The 24,318-nt window shown below is 45.8% G+C and overlaps 1 protein-coding gene across 3 annotated transcripts in view; it reads left to right on the forward strand.

Moving 5' to 3' along the window:
- Positions 1 to 24,318, forward strand: part of SLU7 (SLU7 homolog, splicing factor) — a 525,459-nt gene that overhangs the window by 189,277 nt on the left and 311,864 nt on the right. For all 3 annotated transcript variants that reach the window (XM_069654248.1, XM_069654249.1, XM_069654250.1), the window contains exon 8: positions 23,338 to 23,469. In XM_069654248.1, coding sequence (XP_069510349.1) covers positions 23,338 to 23,469 — 132 coding nt within the window. The remainder of the gene's footprint in view (positions 1 to 23,337; positions 23,470 to 24,318) is intronic.

Raw genomic sequence — 24,318 nt, forward strand, 5'->3', positions numbered from 1 at the left:
TGTTTGTTGCTGGGCAGATCTGTTGGCCAGAGGATGTGGACAGCCCCTGCCAGTGTGAATGGTTCAAATCCTTTCGACTGGTGAGCTTGGGTGTAACGCCAACTCAAATTTAGGATAAGAGGACTCCTGTAGCCATTCTTCAGATTGTCGTTGGAGTCGAGACCCTTTTGAAGAGAAGGATTCTACTGAAGACTCATTGATCGTCATTGCAGCCAATCAGCACTGCCTTCAGCAAAGGCCCGGCACAGCCCTGCTAACTTCATCTGATCTCCTGAAGAACGTCATCGGCACGTCAACCTCTAGACTGGTAGGAAGACCCACCACCAAACCATGCTCTAGCATCCTGCCTTTGGAAGCCACCAGAAGTGTCCCAGGACCACCCTGTGGGCTCACCAGCTCCTTTCTGGGTGTGTTTGTTGTATCTTGCCTTCCTGGGTTCGGGCTTTGGCCTCCGCAGACATTCAGCTTGACAAGCAGCCTCACCCTGCAGTTGCAGCTAAGCATCACAAATGGGGGCATTGTAGGATCTGCTTTTTTGCCTCCGCAGCCTGATTGCGTTATCGCAGTCACATGACTTCATGTCCTGGGTTCTCCTTAGGACGACAAAGTCGTAGTGGTGGTCGGGTCATCATGCCAGGGTCGTCAAGCAGTCCAATCACAGGAACAGTCTAGCCAGAGCTCCAAACCGCTGACTAGCCGGCCCAAATCCTGAATCCGAAAGTGACTTCTGCATCAGTGACCCTGGAGACCTCCAAAGAAATGAACACCCTAATCAAGTGGGCTCTGTCAATTCCGAAACACCAGGGTTGGCTTCTGAAGCAATCTGAGCACAGGGGGTAAGTTGTCCAATCTGTTGCTACACCCCTCCGTCCATAGGGTTTAGCGGGCTCCAAGACCTACCCCAACTCTCCCTGTCCTGGTTGTGATCAGTGGAGTTCTGATGGGAAGAGAAGGTAACCAAACATCAAGACACCCACAGTATTTGTCATTACAGCACCCCTAATGGCAACACATAAGCCACTTTGACCCTGAACCCTTAGGACATGGTATTAGGGAAATACAAATGTGCACCAGTCAATGCAGGGCCTAGATGGGTGAAAACAGTTGACGCACGCCTACATATGCCACGAAAAGGTAAGGTTCATTTAGATGAACAGCTCCAGGATATTACATTTCCAGAGAAAAATGATAGGGTGGCAATAGGAATAGTTGTATTGTAATCAGGCAGTCAAAGGAACAGAAGTGGAATAGAAGACTTTAAAATTACACTAAAAATACAAGTGCAACCTAAACATCCAGTCTTTTGCCTGAAATTCTCTGGACCCAAGATAGATGCAGGAACAATGTCCATGGGTTAAGTCCCCATAAAGTCACTTGGAAGGGTTATTTGGTAAGTAAAATGTCCCCCCATAGGTACTGATGGGGACAAAGGCAGTTGGTCATACCTGGTTATGTGGCAAAGGCAGTTAAGTCCCAGTTCTACCCAACATGTGTGGATTTGATAACAAATAAAACAGGGATGCCTAAAGAGACCCTAAAGGAACCCTTGAGAACAAGCAGCCCAGAGAGTAAATGTAGCACAGCAGGAGTCAGCCCAAATGTTAGGCAATTGGGAAACGTGGTTTAGGCCTACCTGCAAAAAGCCTCATCCATGACCAGAACCCTTGAGGGTAAGCATCGAGAAGAACGCACCCTCCGACCCACCCAAGGCATAGAGGTATAAGACTTGTGGTGATGGGTCCCGAAAAATCAGTTTAGCAAGCTACAAGGAACTATGTTAGTACAACTGTTCATTCCAGGTGCAATTGGAAGGATCTGAACAGCCAGGGTCTTGAACACCGGACCATTGACAACCCAGATGATGGAAAAGAGCATTTGCCTTCGAATGAGTGGTATTATCAAGCCAGAAGTGGTAGCAATGAAAAATACATACCATAACGGAGGAAGAACCCAGCAAAGCACGTTCCAGGAACTTGATGGGTATTGGTGTCTCAATACCCTTCAGAAGATGGAAGCTTCCAAAACCAAGGTGAGATGACCAAGGTGGTGAAACCAGAAGTTTGTGGTAAAGTAGCTTGGAGATGGTCCCAGCATGAAAGACCTTGCTCAGCTAACAAGGGTGAGGGTGGGGGTAGTGGGGTGGGGGTGGTGCAGGACAAGGTAGACTCAGGAAAGACATCACAGAGCCGAAAATGAGAACCAGAGTTCAGGCCAGGAAACAAGGTCCAGCCAGCATGGCCACATGTGGTCATTAAAATGCAGCAAAGGCAGACATAAACATGAGTTCATTTTGATAAATCCAACTGCTGCTAAGTGTTTTTATAAAATGACACTTTTTCACTGAAGAGATGGGTAAATTGTGTGACGAATCACAGAATCTCGTCACTTATCCCCAGAGGCTAGGTAGGTGAGCCTGCTACCCAATATGCAATGTTCCCCCTGTGGGTGGCGGTAAGAGGGAGCTCACGGGGAGAGACTCTCTTGGGGATAGGGATTCCTGTTCCATGAAGGAACTCCCTAACCCTCTATCCTATGAGGCCCTCTGGTAATCGGTACCTCAAACTGAACAGACCTGTTTTGTTGTTGTAGCACCTCTTCCCTTACTCAATTAAAACCCACCACCACTGCAAAAAGGAAGAATGAAAGAAAAATGAAGAGTGCCAACAGGTTGGAATCCAATCATACTGGGAAGAGGTGTGAAGGAGTAATAACGATAACTCCCCCGTTAGAAATATACATCACTGGCAGTGTCAGAACCATGGATTAATGAAGAATACTTCATGAAGACTGAAGCATGACAATGATCCTCCACTGGGGAGGACCCAGAAAGATCATATAAACATTGAAGAAGGACTTGGAAAAGGAGGAAGCCAACACCAAGCAGGTGAGAGCCCGGGAAGCTCAAACATGGGAGAGAGACCCGTGGAAGCAGGCTGGTCCTCAGTCAAGAGGACGTGGCAAAGCAGAGCGAAAAGCAGCCAAGGAGCCGGCAGCGAGCCGACTCTCACATGAAGGTTGGGAAGTTTCAGGTGGTGGCGTGACCTCGACGAGGTAGACCGTGTGGTCTGCAAACAAAGCCAAGACCACAGAGCAGAGGGCTCTGCCGAGCCCCAGAGAAGCACAGAAAGCCGAAGAGAGAAAAGCTGGAAATGTTTACTAGCCCGAAGTAAGCCTGTGACCCAAGGAAGAACTGGTGACTTCAACCCGTCAAGACAAAGGTAACAGGAGAGGCAGGAGACCCGGGAGAAGACCCGGGAGAAGACCAGGGCACAGAAAAGCTGTTAAGAAAATCAAGAGTTGCATCCCTCGTCTCAGTAATTGGGGAAAACATTAAAGCAAGTCAAGAATGCTATAGGGAGTCATTTCCCTTGTCTCAGTGATTGGGGGGAAAACACTAAAGGAAGTCAAGAACGCAATGGGAGTCCTCTCCTTCGTCTTTCCCCCATCCTCTCTCCATCCCCTCTGACCTTAAATTCGTAACAAATACTACTTAAGGGCAATGAGAACACCAGATCACTCCCCCTCCCTTCCACTCCCACCTCCCTCCCCCATCCTCTCTCCTTCCCCTCTGACCTTATATTGGTAACAAATACTACTTAAGGGCAATGAGGACACCAGATCACTCCCCCTTCATTTCCCCTCCCCCTCTTCCCTTCCCTTCCCCTCCCCCTACCTCAAATTCTACACCGTAACTCCCTTCACCTACCCCCACCTCCCCCCCCCCTTGTAAATAGTTCTTCTACTTATTGTTCTAATGACCTGTTCATGTTTGTAAATATGCTTCTCTCACTTTTGTACCTCTTGTTATATTGTAAAGCGCTTTGCCTTAAAGCGCTATATAAATTTAATAAACATAAACGTAAAACAAATCAATACTACTACGTGAGGCATCTCCCTAATCCCAGTAGTAGCGTCGAAGTAACTTAAGTCAGCCAAAGGGACTATGGGACTGGTGACACTCGTCCCAGTAGCAGGAAAGAGTGTAGAATAAATACAACAGCATTGGAGGAAGGGACCCCGGCAGGTCCATTAGAACAAAAGACTGATTATCAGGAGGAAAAGGCTGAAGCAACTGTAAGTGTGCAGGAGGAGGAGACTGGCACAAAGGTGGCGTAGTGATCGCTGTAGACTTTTATTCAGCAAGAAAATAAAGATAAAACCTATCTTTCCCAATCTCTGAGGGCTTTCCCCTGCCTCAATTAAGGTTCTAATAGGTCTGCCAGAATGTTCTTGTAACTTTAGAGTCCACCGTCATGTGTCAAAACTTTAACTCTGTCCCTTATACTTATAACTAAATTAGAAGGTTGATGTTCTTGGTCCAGGAGAATGACTCCCTTCTCCTGGACGAGGCAGCACAATTCTGGTTGCAAGTTCTTAGCCAGGGTGAATGACTCCCTTCCCCTGGTCCCAGGATTCCACAATTAAAGGACTGTCAATTCTTTGTCAAGACACAGAGACGCAAATTATGCTTACTCTTTGATTTACCACTCGAGCAGCAAAATACAAAGTTTCATTCAATTTGAAAACAAAACATCTTAGAACTTCTATTTCCACAGAAAGACATTCTCTTGGTTAAAGAGACTTGATTGCTGCCGACATGTCCCTGACGTGACTCTGCCCACCAATCGGGGCCCGGTTCACGACATAAACCATGCTGATCCTTTCTTATCTTCCTCTTTCTGCCGCTGCTCTTACAGAACTCTTGTAGTAACTGAAAGGCCAATGTGACTCACCCGGAACTATGTGATGACATTGTGGGATTCGTCACACAACAGAATGGCTAAAATGTAGTCAAGACTGGAAAAGAGAGAGAGACACAAACCGAAACCCAGTGGGGGGAAAGGAGCAAGATCCTGAAATAGTGAAACACAGGACATTGAGACAGAAGTATCAATGGATATTTGAGAGGTTGGGAGAGTCCCCTTAAGGAACCTAGAGGTGTTAATTAACAATATCACAAGTAACTATATGAAGATAAGCTACTGAGGCTAAATAAGCCTTTTCAGGAGAAGGCAGTCATTCTCATGAATCCCTTTTTCTACGCTGAACCATTTTCTTTAGTGGTAGGGTCAGTGTAGTTCATTTTTGGACAGAGGACATACTATTTTGATTTGGACAACATCACAGACGACCAGCACCATAGTTAGATTTCTGTTAGGCAGGGAACCCACCCTTTGTATAGGGATAGATAGGCCTTTTTTCTATTATTTCAATAAACAATTGTCTTTGAAAAATGTATAAAATTATGTACCAAAATGTAGACAACAAAGTATGTGTTCATACTCTTACGTCCCGTCCCCATTTCTCCATACTGCATGGGCATCCATTTCAAGGGACGGGAAATGGAACCTTTTTCACCAGAAAAAAACCTTCTTCCCCCTTTAAATTTAGAGGCGCGTGGGGGTGCAGCCCTGGGAGCATGCGCTGCCCTGATTCTGCCCTCCGGTACCACACCTCAGTCCCCTTTTCCGCATTGGCGGGAACGGGCCGAATTCACCAGCGCTCCTGGGTGTGGCTTCGGCCATGTTATTCCACGTGCGGATACTTCTTCTCTTTTGTCTTTTTTTTCAATCAGGTACTCAGTCCTCAGGCGTCGCGCTCCTCCCCAGCGCGTGTCGACTTCTACAGGGTTCAGCAGGTGTCCATCCTGCGACAGACTCTTTCCGACTAAAGACCCCCACGCCCTCTGCCTACGGTGCCTTGGCCCAGACCACGGCTGGCAAGCCTTTACCGCGTGTGATGCGCTCTCTTCGAGGTCTCTGAAGAACAGGCCAGCCAGGTGGAGAGAGCTCTTCTAGAGATTGCCTCCAAAGGACCTAAAGGACTTTTGACTACCATCGATCCAGGCCTAAAATAGGGCTGCTCCTTTCCACTGCACCCCGCAAGGGAGACTCCTTCCCAAGCACTCGCCAGAGTAGGGGGGGACCACACAGGTCCTTGTATCAGCACAAGTACCGAGGCTAATTCAGCTACCGGCCGACAGGCCGAGGGGTCAGTGGATCCTCCCAGTGACAGTGCTGAGGGACTGGAAGGTTCTTTTACCGGGTCTTCACCCGAGGGGCTACGCCCTAGTACTGGCAACATGTCCGAAGGGGTGCCTATACGCAGTTCTACCGGCAGACCCGTCAAGGGCAAAACTCCTTCCAGGTCTCGGCCTGAGGAACAGGGTAGGCCACATGATCCACACTCAAGAATCCTGGATGGCAGTGAGCCCAGCAACATAACACAGGCAAGTGGAAGGCAGCTTGACAAAATGGCCGCTGCGCCATAAAATCCTGACATCTGGCCGATGCCACTCCAGGGAAGGCAGCAGGTGGAGGAACGTGTGTCAAGGTGGGACTGGTGTCAACCAGGTATGTGACCTACAGCTTACCCTTCCTTCACGCAAGGCAGATTCCTGCTGTGCCCATATGGGCAGGGCAGGCAAGGGCTCCAGCAGCCGCTCGCTATCCCGTCAATATCGCCTACCACTGCTCCAGTCTGCGAGGACAGGTTCTTCGACCAGTTCCTCTGGCTCATGAAATCTCCTCGGATGGGGGTCATCCTCAGGGATGCCATCAGGGACGTGCTCCCGCCAATGGCTCCGGCACCGCAGGCCCCAGTACAGACGCCCTCGGCCCCTGTTCTGGCTCCGCCGCCCGCTCCAGCCCCTCCATCGATTGTGCAGGCGGTTCTGTACCAGCCTCCGCTGCAGCCTCTGGCTCCGGTCTCCACACCCCAGCCTTCGGCACCCAGCACCCCTCCACTGGTAAAGGACCAACCGGAACCTCAGGTGGACACAGATGAGGAGAAGGACCCTGATACACCGTCATCAGCCAAGGCCTTCCATGAACGTCTTTCAGAGTTGGCAGAGTACTTGGGCCTTCCTCAAACCGAGGTCGAGCAACCATCAGAGGGGGTCCTCGCTGAAGTCCTCATGCTACATCTCACAGCGAGAACGCGGATCCCGATGCAGAAGGACGTAGTTGCCTTTGCCAAAAAGGGCTGGCTCAAGCCCCACTCAGTCCAGCCTGTCAATCGACGCCTGAATGCCAAGTACAGGTGGATGGAGGGGGATACACTCTTGCTATCGGCCCACCCTCAGCCGCACTCTTCGGTGATCGCTGCAGCATCACTATACTCCAAGCCTCAGTCATCCTTGGCCTCTTCCCCCGCTGTGCTGCTAGACAAGGAGAAGATCTTGGAGGCGTACGGGAAGAAGCTGTATTCCAACGCGTCCTTGCACCTTCGTCAGGCCAATGCAGATGCCATGCTGGCAGCCGTTAACAGGAGGCTCTGGCGGGAAATTGGAAAATTTCCTCCCAGAAATTCTGGCACAGAGCCAATCACGATTCAAGGCTGGATTGGCAGGCGAAGATGGTGGCGCAAGACATCATGGAGTCCACTGTGGCCAACATCGACACCTCTGGCCATGCCATCTGCATTGCCACAGACATTAGAAGAACAGCCTGGCTCCGTGCTACGAAATTCAACCCAGATGTCCAGGAATGCATCGTAGATCTTCCGTACGAACGGGGTGACCGCTTCCACTCCACATGGACGAGGAGCTGGACAAAAAGAAAAACAACTCGCAAACAGCCAAGTCTTTATCCATCATGATGGGTGGGGAGTAAAGGCTTTTTCCAGTCCCTTCCTCCGCAACAGCCTCAGAGGGAAAGAAGGCATGACACGCCCCTCCGGGTCCACGTGTCTCCAGCGGCGGGCAGGCTTGCTCTCCATGCACATTTCTGGCGCCAGAATTTCGCTGACCCCTGGATACATTCTGTAGTATCCATGGGGTACCGCCTCCCTACCCCAGCTTCTCCTCCCTCCTCCCCTCCACTACCACAGGTTCGGACAGCAACTCTTTTGCCGGAGATCCGGTCGCTCTTAGAGAGCCAGGCAGTGGAGGAAGTCCCAGCCTCCCAGCGAGGCTTGGGCTTTTACTCCAGGATTTTTCCCCCCATTCAGAGAAAGAACGAGGCGGGCCTGAGAGTTGTGCTGGACCTCTCCACCCTCAACTTCTCCCTACCTCTACAAAAATTCAAAAATTCAAGATGGTTACGCCAGCTTTGATAGCGGAGACATTGTGCAGGGAAGACTGAATGTGCTCCCTGGATCTGAAGGACGTGTACCTACACGTCCCGATATGGCAGCCTCATCATTCCTTTCTATGATTCAGGATCATGGGCTACCATTTCCAATACAAGGTGCTTCCTTTCATCCTCAACTCGGCCCCCAGGGTCTTTACCAGGCTGATGAATACAGTGGGGGCCCTCCTCAGTGCATAGGGCCACCATATCTATCCATACCTCGATGACTGGCTCGTCAGGGCGACCTCTCCGGAAGCTGTACACCACACTTCCCATGCTCTTATGAACACGCTTTGCGAGCTGGGCTTTTCAACCTCAAGAAGTCGCAGCTGCAGCCTACGCAGAGACTGACCTTCTTGGGTCTCATTTGGGACATGTGTTCCGAGAAAGTTTTTCCTTTCGAGGACAAGATTACAGTCATCAAGAGGGCCTCAGCGTTACTGCCTCAGCAGAGAAGTGACCTCGGCCTTGTGGTACTAACACCTTCTGGGTCTCATGCAAGTAGTCCTCTTGGCCGTCCCCCACACGAGAATCAGGATGAGGAGAATACAGCTGCACTTTGCAGCATCTTGGAACCAGGAACGGGGCTCTCAGCCAGAGATGGTCAACGGTCCTCCGTCGCTTCACCCGGACCTCACATGGTGGTCCAGGGACTGCAACCTGCGGATGGGCAAGCCTTTCCAACAACCAACCCCACAGGTCACCATCACCATGGACTCCTCTATCGAGCGTTGAGGGGCCACCCTGGACGACCACTGTGTCCATGGCACCTGGACCCGGCAGGATCACCACAACAATTGGCTGGAACTCAAAGCCATCTGGCTGGCGCTCACAGCCTTCCTTCCGTTGATCAAGGGCAAAGTCGCCCTCATTCAGACAGGCAACTCGACCAGCATGTTCTATGTCAATAAGCAGGGAGGTACCAGATTCCCCCCCACTCCCCCCACTGTGCAGACTGGCAGTCAGCATGTGGAAATGGGCCCTGGAGAACAACATCTACCTCACGGCCATCCACCTGCCGGGGGAATCCAACCTGGAGGCAGAGCAGACAAGCTCAGCAGACTGGGAGCGGACAAGTACGAGTGGCAGTTGAACAACCTAGTACTGCAGGAGATCTTTTACAGCTGGGGACACCCTCCGGCAACAAGAAGTGCCAACTGTTCGCCTCCTGGCAGGGTCAGGGCCAGGGCTCCCTGGACGATACTTTCCAGATCCGGTGGGACGGGATGACAGCATACCCCTTTCTGCCCACACTGCTGATTCACAGGGTGATATGCAAGATCATGGAGTCTCGCCACCTCAGCGTCATTCTAATAGCTCCATGGTGGCCAGCCAGGCCTTGGTTCTCTGCGCTGCTCAGCCTCTCAGAGAGGCCTCCCATTCGCCTTCCGACGGGCCCAACACATCTTCTGGCGCAACAGGGGGGTTGGGGAGCGGCAGAGTTATCCACACCACACCAGAGAAACTATCCCTCCCAGTGTGGTTCCTGAACAGGTCATGTTAGGACACCTCAGCCTCTCACAGGCTAATCTAGAGATCATACAGGGTGCCATGAGCTGATCTACCAGGGCCCAGTATAAGAGCAAGTGGACCAGGTTCTGCCACTGGGCAGACTCTAAGGATGTCAATCCCCTGGCATGTACAATGGACGAAATGCTATCCTTCTCGGCGCACCTCGCCCATTCAGACACTTGCCGCATCTACCTGGCAGCCATTGGGGCTTACAGAAACTCAGTGGAGGAGAGCTTTTCCTCTTCCAACGCGATCGTCAAGAAATATTTGACGGGATTCGTCAGGCTCTACCCGCCCATCAAGAGGCTGCACCCTGTGTGGGACCTCAACATAGTTTTGGGTGCCCTGGCGCACAAACCATTTGAACCAGCGGCGTCCACGGACATCAGGCTGGTCACCATTAAGACGGCCTTGTTAGTCGGCCTCACATCGGCTTGCAGGATAAGCTAAATCCAGGCGCTGGCCGCCTCTGAGCCATACACTACGTTTCACAAGGAAAAAGGTGGTCCTACGGATGCACCCAGCATTCCTACCCTAAGGTGCCTTCCGCATTCCATCTGAACGAGGAAATTGTGCTGCCTATGTTTTTTGCTGAGCCCAAGGACGAGATGCAGAGAGTTCTGCACTGCCTTGATGTCCGGCGTGCCCTGAAAGTCTGCTCGGACAGGACGAAAGGCTTCTGCAAGTCAGACGCTCTTTTTTTTTTTCACTTCTGGCGGATCAAGACCGGGGTATCAGGCCTTCAAGACCTCTATAGCCCGTTGGATGGTCTTGGCCTTCAAAGAAGCTTACGAGGGACAGCACAAGCCACTGCCGGCCAACATGCACGCCCATGCGGTAAGAGCCAAGGCAACGGCTATCGCTTTCCAGAGGCATGTCCCCTGGCAGGTCATAAGCAGGGCAGCCACATGGGCCACCCCTTCGGCTTTCTGCAAGCACTACTGTTTGGATGCCGGCTCTAGATCAGACGCGGCCTTCGGACAGGAGGTTCTTAGGAACCTGTTTGCTTAAGGAGGGTCTCCTCTCCACCCTGGGACTACACTCAGTTGTAATCGCCCATGCAGTATGGAGGAAAGGGGACGGGACTAGTCCCCTTTCCTCCATACGTCCCACCATCCTCCCCCCTAATAAAACTGGTGTCATTAAGCAATGTTAATCTATTCTCAACGTGTCTAGGGGGACTGGGATGTGGCGCCAGAGGGCAGAGTCAGGGCAGTGCATGCTCCCAGGACCGCACCCCTCGCAATTTAAAGTGGAAGAAGGTTTTTTCTGGTTAAAAAGGTTCCGTCGCCCGTCCCTTGGAAGGGACGCCTATGCAGTATGGAGGGAAGGGGACTAGTACGTTCGTCACTACAGTGAGTAACTTACACCTGCAACAACTTACTGAAATGACAAACTCTGCATATCTGAGATTTCGGTGGGAATAACTTTCACAGTAGGGCATTCTTCACACTGGTAATACCCCAAAATGTTGAATAAAAAAACTTGCATTGACTGTTTTTTTTTTTTTAATTATGCGCGTACTAAAAACCCAGATTTCTGATAATGTCGAACGTCTGTGCACTTTCAAAGAATTATTTTGTTCATTTGCGAGCGTTCATTAGCAGTTTTACCACGTTTGATTCCTAATGCAAGCTGTTTCCATTCATTGGTTTTTGCAGTCGTGGAAACAGCTTTTTTTTTTCATTTCGGAGCATACACTCGCACATTAATGCATTTATTACAGCGCTCATTCTAATTACATTTCAGTCATGGTAACTGCTTTTGTTTCATTGTGGTGATACTGCTTTATTGTATATTATAGTTTCATAAGGATATTTATTTAGTCCACTTACCTTTTTCGTTTTCAAAACGTACCTGTTTGTGTTTCATTTTCCAGCCATTGTTCATTTCGTGTTTGCACGCATGTTTCTCTTGTTTGTTGTCAGTTACCTGTCTATTAACCTGCTAAATGAAGGAGGCGGACATTAATAGATACTCCTGGGTGCATCAAATGATGGACCAATATTGAATAATGTCAAATGCAATTAAATCCCAAAAAATGTTTAATCATTAAATCAATGTATCATATTTCGAACACTTTTATAACAACAATAACATTATAAATATGAATTAAACTGGTTTATAATCCTTTCTTTAGTTGCCGAATTTCAAATAAGGTTTTGTTTTTAAAGGCTGCTTGAGCCTGTTCCTCTGTGCGATTATGAATTTTATTTCCACGTAGTTCATCCTTTGACATCTACAGTACAGTGAAGTTTACATTAAAGGCTAGGTTAGTGATGTAATCTACCATACTCAATGTTGAAAGATTTTTAGCAATTTCTTTCATTTTTTTTTATATTCTGAACACTTTTTGACTATTTATTTTACCTGTTTTTTCACAATTATTTTTGCAGTATGCTGCTTTCTTTGACACCTTGTTCTACCTGCAGAACATTTAAACATTTCCAAATAGATGGTTTGATGTGTCCCATTGCTACCTTCAGGCTATGATGCCATCCCTCAAGTTTATTATTGGTTTTCGGTGGACCGTTTAGTATTGCCTCATAACAGTTCAAAAAATCAATCCTGATCTTTGGTTGCTTTCTAGCAAACCTTGTCTGTGACCCAATCTCAGTTTCCTCTAAATAGTTAAGAAACTTTAACAATGAATTTTCATTTCTTTAGGAATAATGTTTATTTATCGTGGCTATGTAGCCATTTATCACTTCATTTTTGGGCAGAAATTTCCTGATGTGGTACTGAAATTTGCTGCCTGACGAATATCTACTTTGTAGTCCATACTTGTGTATATTTTGCCACAAACATTGACTGAAATGAAATGAAAGTAAAGTAACATCCTTGTATATCAAATGTTTGTGCAATACCTTTTATAGCTAACATTTCAAAATCCATACTGCAAGTCTTTGGATGGGTGAATGAGTTTGGCATACTTTCTCAAATTTATTTGAAGATATATTAGTATTATTTTTCTGATTTATTACTCATCAGCACATATACTAAAGTAAAAAAAAAAATCTATTTTCCTGTGTCTACTGTATAATTGTTTAAATGGCTTAGGACAACTTTTGAAAGTGCTGTCCATCATCCAATTTTGACATATAGCTAATCTATCCACGTTTTGAGCTGTGGCAAATATAACAAAACGATTTTCACCTTCCTCACTGTCCTAATGCAGAAAATGGTGACCTTATAGTGTAACTTTCAAACTGTCAGGTATTAATTCACCAATTTCTGATGACATTTTTGGTAGTGTTGTTTGCAAGTTCCTTTTTATAAATAACCTAGCATTTCAATAATTTTTAACTGGCCATTTCTCCTGCAAGATGCAGTGGGTAATTATCCAAGTATTTGCCTAACTACCTGTCCAGTTTGAATATACCGCAGTCGCTGCAGTCCTTTTTAATTCATTTATGTTCTCCTGTATTTCTATTATACTGGCATTAGGCTCATGGTGACGCTCTCTGGCAAATTTAACAAAATCGTTTTCAGTTCAAGCCCTTACTCTGCAATCATTTCTTGAATACTCACTAAACTTCCACTAGCTTTTGCCATTTTGGTGTGCTCATGATTATATACATGCCCTTCATGGCTTAACTGTTCTTTTCCTTTATTTTTGATTAAATACTTTGCCTTTTCCATATTTCTTTACAATCCTAATTTTATCAGATATAGTAGTGAATAAATTCCTCTCACTTAAAACAGCAAACGTTCAACCTTCATTTTGTATCTTGTTTAATATTACTTCCTGATGTTCTGATCTCACGCGATCTGTTGCAAGGTTTCTGAAAACGAAAGCAACACAAATGACGACATATCAAATGTAAGTATATATGCGTATACTCATTTAAATTTAGTTTTTATTTTCAATTAAATTATTCAATGTAAGCAATCCTTTTTGCATAACGTCTTTCAAATGGAAAAAAATTGCGACTCAAATACCCAAGTTAGCACAGTACCTCAGCACAGAAGATGATTTTGCAGCAGGAGGACTTCAGGATCTGCAGCCAAAAACCTGGTCGGTGCATTCCTTGTCGTGGTGACTGATAATAGGACCTTGGCAGCTGGGATCAATGGGGAAGGCTCTAGGCAAGGTTTTTCCCGCTGCTGGATGCGGCTCTGTGGATTTGGCACCTTTTCAGAAGCACAGAAGAAGACAGAATATTGCAGGTGGATTCTCGTTGTTACAAAGGTCCAGCACTCTGTTGAGGGGACTCTTCGGACTTGATTCGGGTCTCTTGTGATCCAGAAGGATGCCCATGAAGTTTCAGCGAGATTCGAATTTCGGAAGCCTGTGCACCACACAGCGGTCCCAGGGTATTGGGGTATTGCAGCCCCGCAAGGTCACAGCACAGTGTGGTATGGCTCAAAATGCAGGTCTTCTTTATTCTAGTCGGTCTCACTAGGCTGGGTCGGGGTCTTCGTTTTCAGGATTCCCAGGTTGATTGAAAGGAAGGGCTACAGCAGACTCCGGTTAAACACCAGGCTCTCCGGTCGCTGGAAATCGTCTCAGCTGCTTTTCCTTCATCATCCTCTTCACTTTTGGTTTCAGTGGTCGACTTGTCTTCAGATTCCAGGCTTGGAGTATTTAACAGGAACTACAGCACAACTTCTGCATTCTCTCCCTGCATTTTACAACAAGGAGTGTTCTGGTTGTCAAATCAGGACAGCCAGCCCCCCACTGGGATGTGTCCCCCATTCAGGCAATGAGTAAGCCAAAAGCCTTCAGAGTTATGGACTCATCCCTCGCTTCCTGCCTTCACAGACAGACTGGAGCCTAGGCGGGGAGTCCAGTGGATTCCCGCCGAAGATAAAAAAAATCACAGAAAGCAATTTCCCACCCTGGATGTCATGGGCAGGAACAAGGAAGGACAAGAAACACTAAAATGGCGAAAAAACTAAACCGGGGCCATTTGGCCAAATGAGCACCCTTGGGCGCCTTTACTGCAGCTGTGAACACAGCCCGCAGTAAAGGTGCACCAAATTAGTTAAAGGTGACACTGCCACCAGCCATTAAAGGTAAGCTTATGCCTGTAACAGAATTGTTAGTTTTACTGTGAAAGGGGATACATTATATCTCCCCAGCACTCCACATAAGTGGGGGTGTGCTGGTTTCACCAAATAAAATGTCAAAGGGATCCAAAGATCCTTTCTACCCTTGGGAACTGTAGTTCTCTCAAGGTTTGCCACAGACAGTTAAAAGGGGAGCCCAAAGGGCAACCCAGCAACAATAGGCAGTGTGTGCTAACAGTTGTCAAAGAGAAAGGAATTAAAAAGACACTATGGAGAGTCTAAAAATGACACCCATGAAAAGAGTAAAATACTGAATGAATGTGGAAAAAGGTTCCCACTCACTGAGGTATAAGGAAAAATAATCCACCAGTAAACTGGGGTTGACACACATCAGGAAGATGTATCATTACTATGAAAGTCTTACTGAACAATAGTCTTTTTGGAAGGAAAACAGTTGGTTGGTCAAACAGTAGCAGAGCTAAAGGTTCTAGAGGCAGTTTCTTCGAACTCCAAAGCTTTTAAAGTCCAATTCGCAAGTGTTAGGTAAGAATTAGTGCAGTCCAACTGGTGAGGATTGCACAAGACTTATCTGCTTGGTATTGGGTAACCCACCTTTTAATATAGACCTGCACTACACAAGTTGGTAATCTGACTGAGGCTCATTTTAAGAAGGGTAATGTTAGCTGTAGAGCTGTACACTTGAAATCAATAAGTACAAGTAACCAAGTAAAACTTACACACTTAGTTATATATAAACATGTATTTATATTATACACAAGGTTTAAATAAGTATTCTTTAAAAAGAATCATCTACTTGTAAAATTCAATCAAAGTTGGATTCAGTTTTTAAAAGACAATAAAAGTTGCCAAATACTTTTCTTATGCTAACGCATGTTCCAGCACACGGAGTGACTTCAATTCAGGTCAGTATTGCACTTATTTTCAGTTACCAATTCAGTTATTGGGTTGTTCAAGGATGGAAAGGTTAGAATAAGATCTAGAACATATTTTCAACAGTTTGTAAAACAATTACAATCTCCTAAAGTGAGGCAGATAACTTTTGTCCCTGCAATTATAGTGTCAACCATTATAACTTATGTAGAAACAAGTACTGCCAAAGCCAATAGGTTCAGAGGAGTGCCTTTGGGAGCTAGGACAGCCAAAGTCAACAGTTCTGTTGCACTTCTTAGATAAATTCTTGACAAAGTTAACAAGTTCAGAAGAAATACAGTAACTCAAGTGAGCTACTTTGTAGAGAGCACGAGCTGTAAGGCCAATGCAGGTGAGGTGAGATGAACTCCAAAAAGTACTTCGCAAGATAGGAAGCATAACTTATGGCTAAAAGGTGAACATCCCAAGCCCCACAGTACCTGTGATTCAAATAAAAATGTTCCAGCTGGATTCCTCCTTGCTACAGCTTGGCAGACCCTTGTTCCTGGACCTTTGTTGTGGTGACGAAAGGGAGGATGTCTGGCGGGCTCCTGCGACAGTACTCGGGAGAGGGACTCCTCAGTATTTCCTTTGTTTCAGTGGCACTTTGCTTTGGTGCCTTTTCCTCTGCTTCAAATGAAGAACAAAAACTCTGGTAGGAAGAAGCGAGCTGCCTCGGTCCTGGACACTGGTGAGGGGGACTCTGGATCAGGAATTCCTGCTTCTATATGTTCCACTGGATGCCCACAACGATTTGGATGGATTCGGACCTCGCAAGACAATGCACTCGGCAATGGTCACAGGGACCCCTGGCATTGGGCTTCTGCAGCTCTGGTGAGGCACAGCAAGTCAGGGGATGTGCCACATGGAAGCTTGTCTTGTGGCTAGTTGGTCCCACCAGCCCAATGGAGGAAGTCATTCTGTACGGGTCTTGCCAGTCGATATGTAACGGGGTCAGCACAGCTGCAAGACTACACCGGGCACTTTGCAGTCCCGGAGAGTGCTGCTGACATCTCGTCATGTCCTCTTCTTCTGATGTTCCTCTCCAGTGGTCGACTGCCTCTAGTCCCAAAAACCTTGCTTTTTATGCGATTTCCCATTCATTCACAGCCTATGCTGTAAATCACAAAGCAGGGTGGCTGTCATTTTAGGACATCCAGCCGGCCAATCAGGACTGGTTTTACTCAGACACACCTGGAGACAAAGGACAGAGACGTTTCGGGACCCTCCCTCACTTCCTGCCTTTCAGACACTGGAGCCTGGGTGGGTTTCAGGGCTGAAGCCCGCCAAAAGCAAAACACACAACGGATTCAAACCTACTTCAATTAACAGAGGTAAAGCCCAGAAGAAAATAACAAAACGGAAAATGGTGAATAAAGAAGACTGGGGCCATTATGGGTGCTGTACTGCAGCTGAAAGTTCAGCCTGCGGTTAAAATGCACACTGGAAGTAAAATTAAACAACTGCCACCTGCCATTTAAATATATGTTGGTGTAACAAAAAATGTTACATGACAAGTGCGATAGGGAATTATTAAGTAACCCCCAAGCACTCCACATAGGGTGGTGTGTGCTGGTCCCATAAAGAGAAAGGTAAGTAAGACGGGGATCATCTTACTATTCTTGGGAATGGTAGTTCACCCAAGAAAATGTATGTAAAAAATCAGAATAGTCCAAGGGACTACTCAGTGGCACTGCACCTAAGGTGCTGTGTGTCACTTTACAAAAAGCAGATGCCTATGGCGTTTGTCAGACTCCATAAAACAGTAAAACACACACATCCTAGTCAGGAAAAATACACGAGGGAGTGAGAAAAAGGTCCCACTCGCTCACGAGGAAAGAATCACAAGCCCCAAGTCCATCAAAAGAGCTGCGGGTCTCTAAGGTTCAAGGGAATTGGCACAGAAATTAAAATTCTCCCTAACAGCAACTCTAGCTAAAAGGCAATTCAGAGAGGGCTTAAAAGTCTTACGAAGCAGCAGAACCGCAAAGGTACCTGTGGATACTTTCAGTCTCTAAGTAAGGGTACTAGAAGAATAACTCAACAGTGAAGACCCTGTTAAAAGGACTCGCGAAAGAGACACAAGCAGCAACTTGGGTCAGAGGTAAGAATGGGCACCTCAACTTGCACTCCAACACTCTGGAGTGACTTCTTGGATTAAGGTAAGCAATGCCTTTTCTCCCCTCAGTACCTTAGGTTTGAAGAAATGTTCATGGCTGGATTCTCCTGGATGTGGCAGCGCTGGACCCGACCTCCGGATTTCTTGATCTGGTGACGAAATGCAAGACCATGGATGGGATTGTCTCGAGGGAGTACCTCTGGCACGGATTTCATCAGCTTCTCTGGTCAGTCTGTGGTTTTGGCTGCTTTTTTCTGCAGCGTCAACAAAGACTTTGATTCACCCGTCAATTTGCTTCGATTCCTGGAGTCCTGCACTCTGATGAGGGGACTTGGATGAGTGGGAATGTGTCTCTGGAGGTGCACCTGGAGCTCAGCAAAGACTTTTAAGGTTTCAGTCTTGGCAAGACGATGCAGTGCGATTGGGTCGGAGATCTCCTGATATTCGCAGAGATGGCTCAGATTGGTCCCCCCAGCCAAAGGGAAGGTGTCATCCTCTTCGGTGTGCCTCTGTCGCATAGAAAACAGGGTCAGGACAGCAGCGGCCACTTCGCAGTGTTGCAAAGGGTATGCAGGCGTCTCTGGTCACCTGTAATTATAATAATAATTGTTCTTTTATAACACGCTTAATACCAATGAGTGGTTTCTAAGCGTGGGATTGGGATTCGAACCTGTGTTGCGCTGCGTTGCCTTGCTTCCAAGACAAACTCATTGCCCCTGACCTATCCTTCCTCCCCTTCTTCGGTTACTTCAGTTTCCTGTGGTCGACTTGCTTTTCACCTCAGGAACCTCACCTTTTATTCCGTTTCAGCACACACTCCTCTGCAATCTCAGCACTTTACAGAAAGGGGCAGGTGGCTGTCCAATCAGGACAGCCAGACCCCCAGTGGGAGCGCGCTCCATTCAGGCACTCAGGCAGACAAAGAGCAGGGGAGTGAAAAGCTCCTTCCCTCACTTCCTGTGTCCCAGACACATTGGAGCCTAGACAGGGGCACCCAAGGGTTCCTTCCAAAGGCAAGACACAGACACGCACAGACCCCCCCCAGAATGGTAGAAGAAGGGCTAACAATAAAATCCATGCTAGAAATGGTGAAAAAAAGAAAGAAGCCACCAAGTTAGTACTTGGGTGACCCTATTGTGCACAAACGGGACTGTGAATGTCATCTGCGGTAACAAATAGCACACTAGCTGGTAGAACACGTCCACTGCCACCAGCCATAACTAGGAGGTTGTCTATGTGACTAAAATGCCACAGGAGCAGAGAGAAGGGGGATATTAGGTATCCCCTCGGCACTCCACTTAAGGTGGTGTGTGCCAATCTCTCAGAATATAAAGTTTTAGGAGGGATACAAAGTATCCCTATATCCTTAAAAACAGTAGTAAGAATAAAGAAATAATATCAAAGTAGAACCCAAAGGGTTCCCAGCAACACTGCCCATTAGGAGCTGTGTGCTGCAAAGGTTTAACAGAGATGCCTTAAAAAAGATATGGAGGAAAGTAGATTCAATAGAAAAGGTAAAACACAGAGAAAAGAGTTCCAAACGACAGATCCCATAAGAATGAATGAGTGGAAAAAGGCTCCACTCATTCAGGATTTAAAGAAAAAGGTCCAGAAGTTCAGCAAAAAGTGCTGGGAGGTCTCACTAGGAAAGAGGATGAAGCATAAAAATTATCAATCTCCCTAACAGTGAACTACTGTTTACAAGGGGTAACGTGTGATTTCCATCCCCTTTATATTTTATATAGTGAGCCAGCACACCCCACCCTATGTGGAGCGCTGGGGAGATACAATGCATCTATCACCTTGCTTACTAACCTGGTAACATGTTTGTTACAATTGCAAGTTTACTTGAATGGCTGGTGGCAGTGAAACTACTTTTAGTCATAATTACTCGCAGGCTGTTAAATCAGCTTTGATAATGCACAGGAGGGCCACCATTCACCATAGAATGGTGGGCTCCTTCATTTTTCGCCATTTCTTGTTTGCTTGTTGTTGGTTGGGTCTTCTTCTACCGTCCTAGGCAGGAAAGACCCTGGTTGAAGTTTTGTCTTCGGCACTAATCCTTTGTATTCCCCGCAGAGGCTCCAGCGTGTCTCAGAAGGCAGGAAGAGAGGGAGGAGTCACAAACTCGGCAGTCCTTTGTTTTTCACTTTGCCTGAAAGAAACTAGTTCCTGCTGGGAGGCTGGCTGTCCTCACTGGATAGCTGGACCGCCCCTTTCTGTAAACCGCAGGGAGAGTTTGCAGATGTTGTGCTGCAGTTCCTGATGAAGACTCTGATTCTGCTAGCTGCTGACAAGTCAACCACTTGAGCTGAATTCGAAAAGGAAGATGAAGAAAAGACATCTGTAGTGATTTCCAGTGACCGGAGTGCCTGCAGTGTAACCAGAGCCTGACCCAAACCCTTCTTTCCAATCGACCTGGGGTCTGCAATGCAATGACCCCTACCCAGAGGCTGGTGAGATCCACTAGTCTTAAGAAGACCTGCAAAACGAGCCAACCCTCGACGTGCTGTGACCTTCCTGGGCTACAAAACACCAATACCAGCGGACCTTGAGCCTCAATGCAATGCATGGTCTCCCGAAGTCCGAATCCTGCTTAAACTTTAGTGGACTCGTGCTGGACCTCCAGAGACGCGATTGGAATCACTGAAGTCCCCTCACCAGAATGCAGTGCAGTGAAGAGAATCCGACCGGCGACATTCCTCCCACATCTGGTTCCTGTAAAAGGGTGCCAAATCCACAGATCTGCGAGAAACCGGGAAGAATCCTTTTCTGAAAGCCTCCTCTGGCGACTGCTGCTGCAAGTTCCCATCCAGTGTGTGTTTCTTTCGTCTCCAGATCAAAAATCCAGGGACCGGGTCCTGTGCTGCTGCATCCTGAAGGTATCCACCCAGAAGCTCATTTTCTCCTAAGGTACTATGGTGGCTTGGGTAATACTTACCTTAAGCCTTATGTGAATCCTGTGAGGCTGAGTGGGTGAATCACGTGGTTGGGAGTTTGCACATGCCATTCACCCAACCCTAATGCTAGAACGCATATAGGGAGACATCTGTGATGTCCCTGCACACTTATAACGAACTCGAAAGCTTATACTTACTTGTTGAAGAAGATATTCTCTGGAACTCTGACTTTCCTGCATCTGAACCCTATCCTGACCTGTCTACAGCGGACTCCTAGACCACTAGGGTGCCTCTTCTGCCTCTGAGAAGACTCATGCTATAGACTAGGGAAGGATTACAAAAGATAAAGGCTTCTCTCTTGAAAACTGTAACAAGTGAAAAAGTGCTTACTTGTAAATGAGTTAATGTTGTACCTGTATCTTTGAAATACAAGAAGTTACAAAGTGTTACACACGTTGTTATGTAACTTTAAGTTGCTGGTTGCTCCTTCTAAAAAGTCTATAAATTGCTTTACTTACTTTGAATAGTGCCCTACTCTTCTTTAAAGTGAACATGTTGGTACTATTTTATTATTCTTAACTGAATGCGTGTAAAAGCTTACCAATAGGTTTACCTATCTTGAATTGTCATTCTTAATGTGTACTATTGGGTTTTGCTTTCCCTGATCTATTTAGTGCATTTCTAAAACAGCCTTGGAGTTAATAATTGTCTTGGCATTGCGTGTACCCCCTCTGAGAAGTATATAGGTCCTTACCTTGAACTGCTAATTCTAAAAGTTCTTATTTAACTTAGAAATGTATAATATATCTCTTTAAAGTATCATTGTTCCAGCTGTCTATTCCTGGATTAGTAATAGTGTGAAAGTTATGTACCAATAGGTTATGCTGACCTTGGATAGCTGCTGCTCATTAAACTTGTAACACCGGGTTGTGCTTTCCTTGCTCTAGGGCACTTCGAAAATAGTGTCACTCTGTGTATATTTATCCTTAAGCAGCTTTAGGCCTCCAGGTAATATACAAGTTAAGTTACTCTCTCTGAACTGTGTTATAAAAAGTGACATTGGTGTGTAACTGTATCCATTCTTGAAAGAAGACTGTTACACATGTTGTAAGATTGACTTGTAACAGTGTTGGTCTAATTAAGTGATTACTAATTAACTGAATAACACTGTGTATTGTAACCAATTGGGTCTGCCCTTGAATTATTTATGGTATTCTAAAAGTCTAACTATTGTGGTTTTACTCCCCGAGAATAGCTTAATGCCATTCTGAATATGTTTCAGGTTTGAATCACCCTGACTGCTTATTGTAATCTAAATAAGGTTGTACTTTGGTTTATATACCATAAGTATTGAGTTGTTTTTTTATAATTGTGTTTATATGATATGTTTTAGTACTTACCCAATATTTATCTTGTCCTACTTGTATTTAAATAAACCATTTATTTGTACAATAGATAGGGTTTCAGTGTTTCTTTGAGCCATATGTATGCTACTGTTGCTTTGTACCAGGCTACAGCACCCTCTCTCTACGCTACCAAATGTTCCCAGATGGTGCAGCCTTATACCAAGAGAGTAGTTTTGTACTGCCTCAGATATGGTTTTATGAAGCCCTTAGTTGGACTTTAGAAAAACCGGGCCAACAATAAGTGCTGCACTGAATGGAGAGCATATAGCGTCATTTGCAGGGCTCTGTAGCAAATTTAGTCTAGGGAAGAGAGAATTTGGATATAAGGAATTGGAGTTGTTTTTATCCCAGAGATTGGATATGTCAAATGTACCGCTGGAAGTTAAACAGCTCTGTTGTGACCTATTTAATTTGCTGCCTTGCATGTCTCTCTAATCCTTAGCACTATACTGATGACACTGGTTTATGTTGAACGCTTGCAACATAACTGGGCGGGTGAGTTAGAGGGTGACATTTCGATCAGATTGGGATTATGTGCTAAAGGTGCGTTTTAAGAGTACATTGGATTTAAACCTATGGCTCATTCATCGAAGGATCGTGCAACAACTGTTTTGGACCCCGGTGCAGATGCATGTTTTGGGGTTTTTGGATAACTATTTATGTTCGGGCTGTTGTAGCGAGCGGGGTACCTTTTGGGCATGTTGTGGAATTGCTCCAGAGTCTGCGAAATTCTGGGAAAATGTACTGGACAGGTTTGATGTGATCTTAAACATGATTTTCCATATGACCCCCTTTAGTATTATTTTACTGTTGTGTAGAGGGATGTGTGTGACAGCTAGGAGGTATACACAATGAATTGACAAGACCTTAATGGTGGCGGCAAAGCAGATACAGAGTTTGGAAGACTAGGAAAAAGCCACAAGTGGAGAATCAGCTAACTGACTTGCAAACATTGTCCAGTTTTGAAAGGGACATGTTTCTAAAGCAGCACCGGGAGGATCTTTATCTAGAACTAGGGGAGCCATTTAACAAATCTTATGGCTATTGTTGATAGTGGTGTGTTGTTGTGTCTGACTTATTGGTAGAGGCTTGGTTGTGTTGTGTGGGTGTTGGTGTTTGTAGTGTGTTTTGTTATGAAAGTCTGTTGAGTTGTATTTCTTAGGGGGATTTATTGGCTCTTTTTGTTCTTTAAAGTTTCATCATTGGGTTTTATTTATGATATGCTGATGTATATTAATTGTGCATAAGCTGAGAAGGGTTTTACATATTACTTAACTGCATTATTTTTCCCTGTTCTTGGATTATATTGCAAAATTTCATAGTTTTAAAAAAAAAAACTCAACATATGGCCTGAAAATATGTATTCTCCCTTATGTTTCTTTTAGGAAAGAGATCACAACAGTGAAGATGAGGATGAAGATAAGTATGCTGATGACATTGACATGCCGGGACAGAACTTCGACTCCAAGCGGCGCATCACTGTCCGTAATCTACGTATCAGAGAAGACGTTGCTAAAGTAAGTTAAGAGTCGTCTGAAATATTTCGGTGTTTAGTACAAAAAAAAAAAATATAGATCATTTTTTTCATTTTCTTCAGCAAATTTCAGAATGGTCACTGGAAATAGTGTAATAGCTACGTTGGCTCTTTCCGCAGGCTTAAGTGTGGGCTTTTTAATGGGGGTCTAAGTGCAGGTTGATTTTTTTGCACTTGTAATTGAATTGATACTTTGAGTTGGAATTAAGTCATCTAAGAAAATATTTTTGGGGCTAAAAATTGAAGTAAAGGTTCTTAACTGTGGCTGCTAAGAAATGCATTTTTCGGAAGATGTGTATATCAGCCATTCCTTTTTTTTATTGGTAGCTAGAAACACTGTTCAACTATATGCCTTCAGAAAAGTAGAATTTTCTATTTTTTTACTTTTTTAAATTATGTAGACATTGCTTTTGGATACATTTGTTGAACCCATAGCCTACATCCCAATATTTGCTGTACCTAAGAAGGGGCTTGTTGTAGGGACCAGACCTGTTTACAAAGGCTCTCTGAAACAGGATTATCTTCACTCCCTCTCTGCAGCTTATATACCGTTATGTCTTCTGCATTGCAACATGGATCAATGCTAGAGCAAAGGGTCCTGAACTGACAGTCATTCCTTCATATGGTTTAACCTCTGGAGTGACAGAGGTTTACTGAGTTACAGGAAAGGGATTTGGCTTGTTTGTATTTAGCCACTATTTTTGGTATAGGAGTGAGTTATTATTTCAGACAGCTCAGTGGATACAGTATGGGATCTTGATCTCATTACAACTTCTTATCAGCAAATTCTGTTTTCTTTCTTAAACAACAGGCTGTACCTGTATTATTATGA

This window comes from Ambystoma mexicanum, chromosome 3q (genome assembly GCF_040938575.1).
Source record: "Ambystoma mexicanum isolate Mex_15411 chromosome 3q, UKY_AmexF1_1, whole genome shotgun sequence".
Taxonomy (NCBI): Eukaryota; Metazoa; Chordata; class Amphibia; order Caudata; family Ambystomatidae; genus Ambystoma; species Ambystoma mexicanum.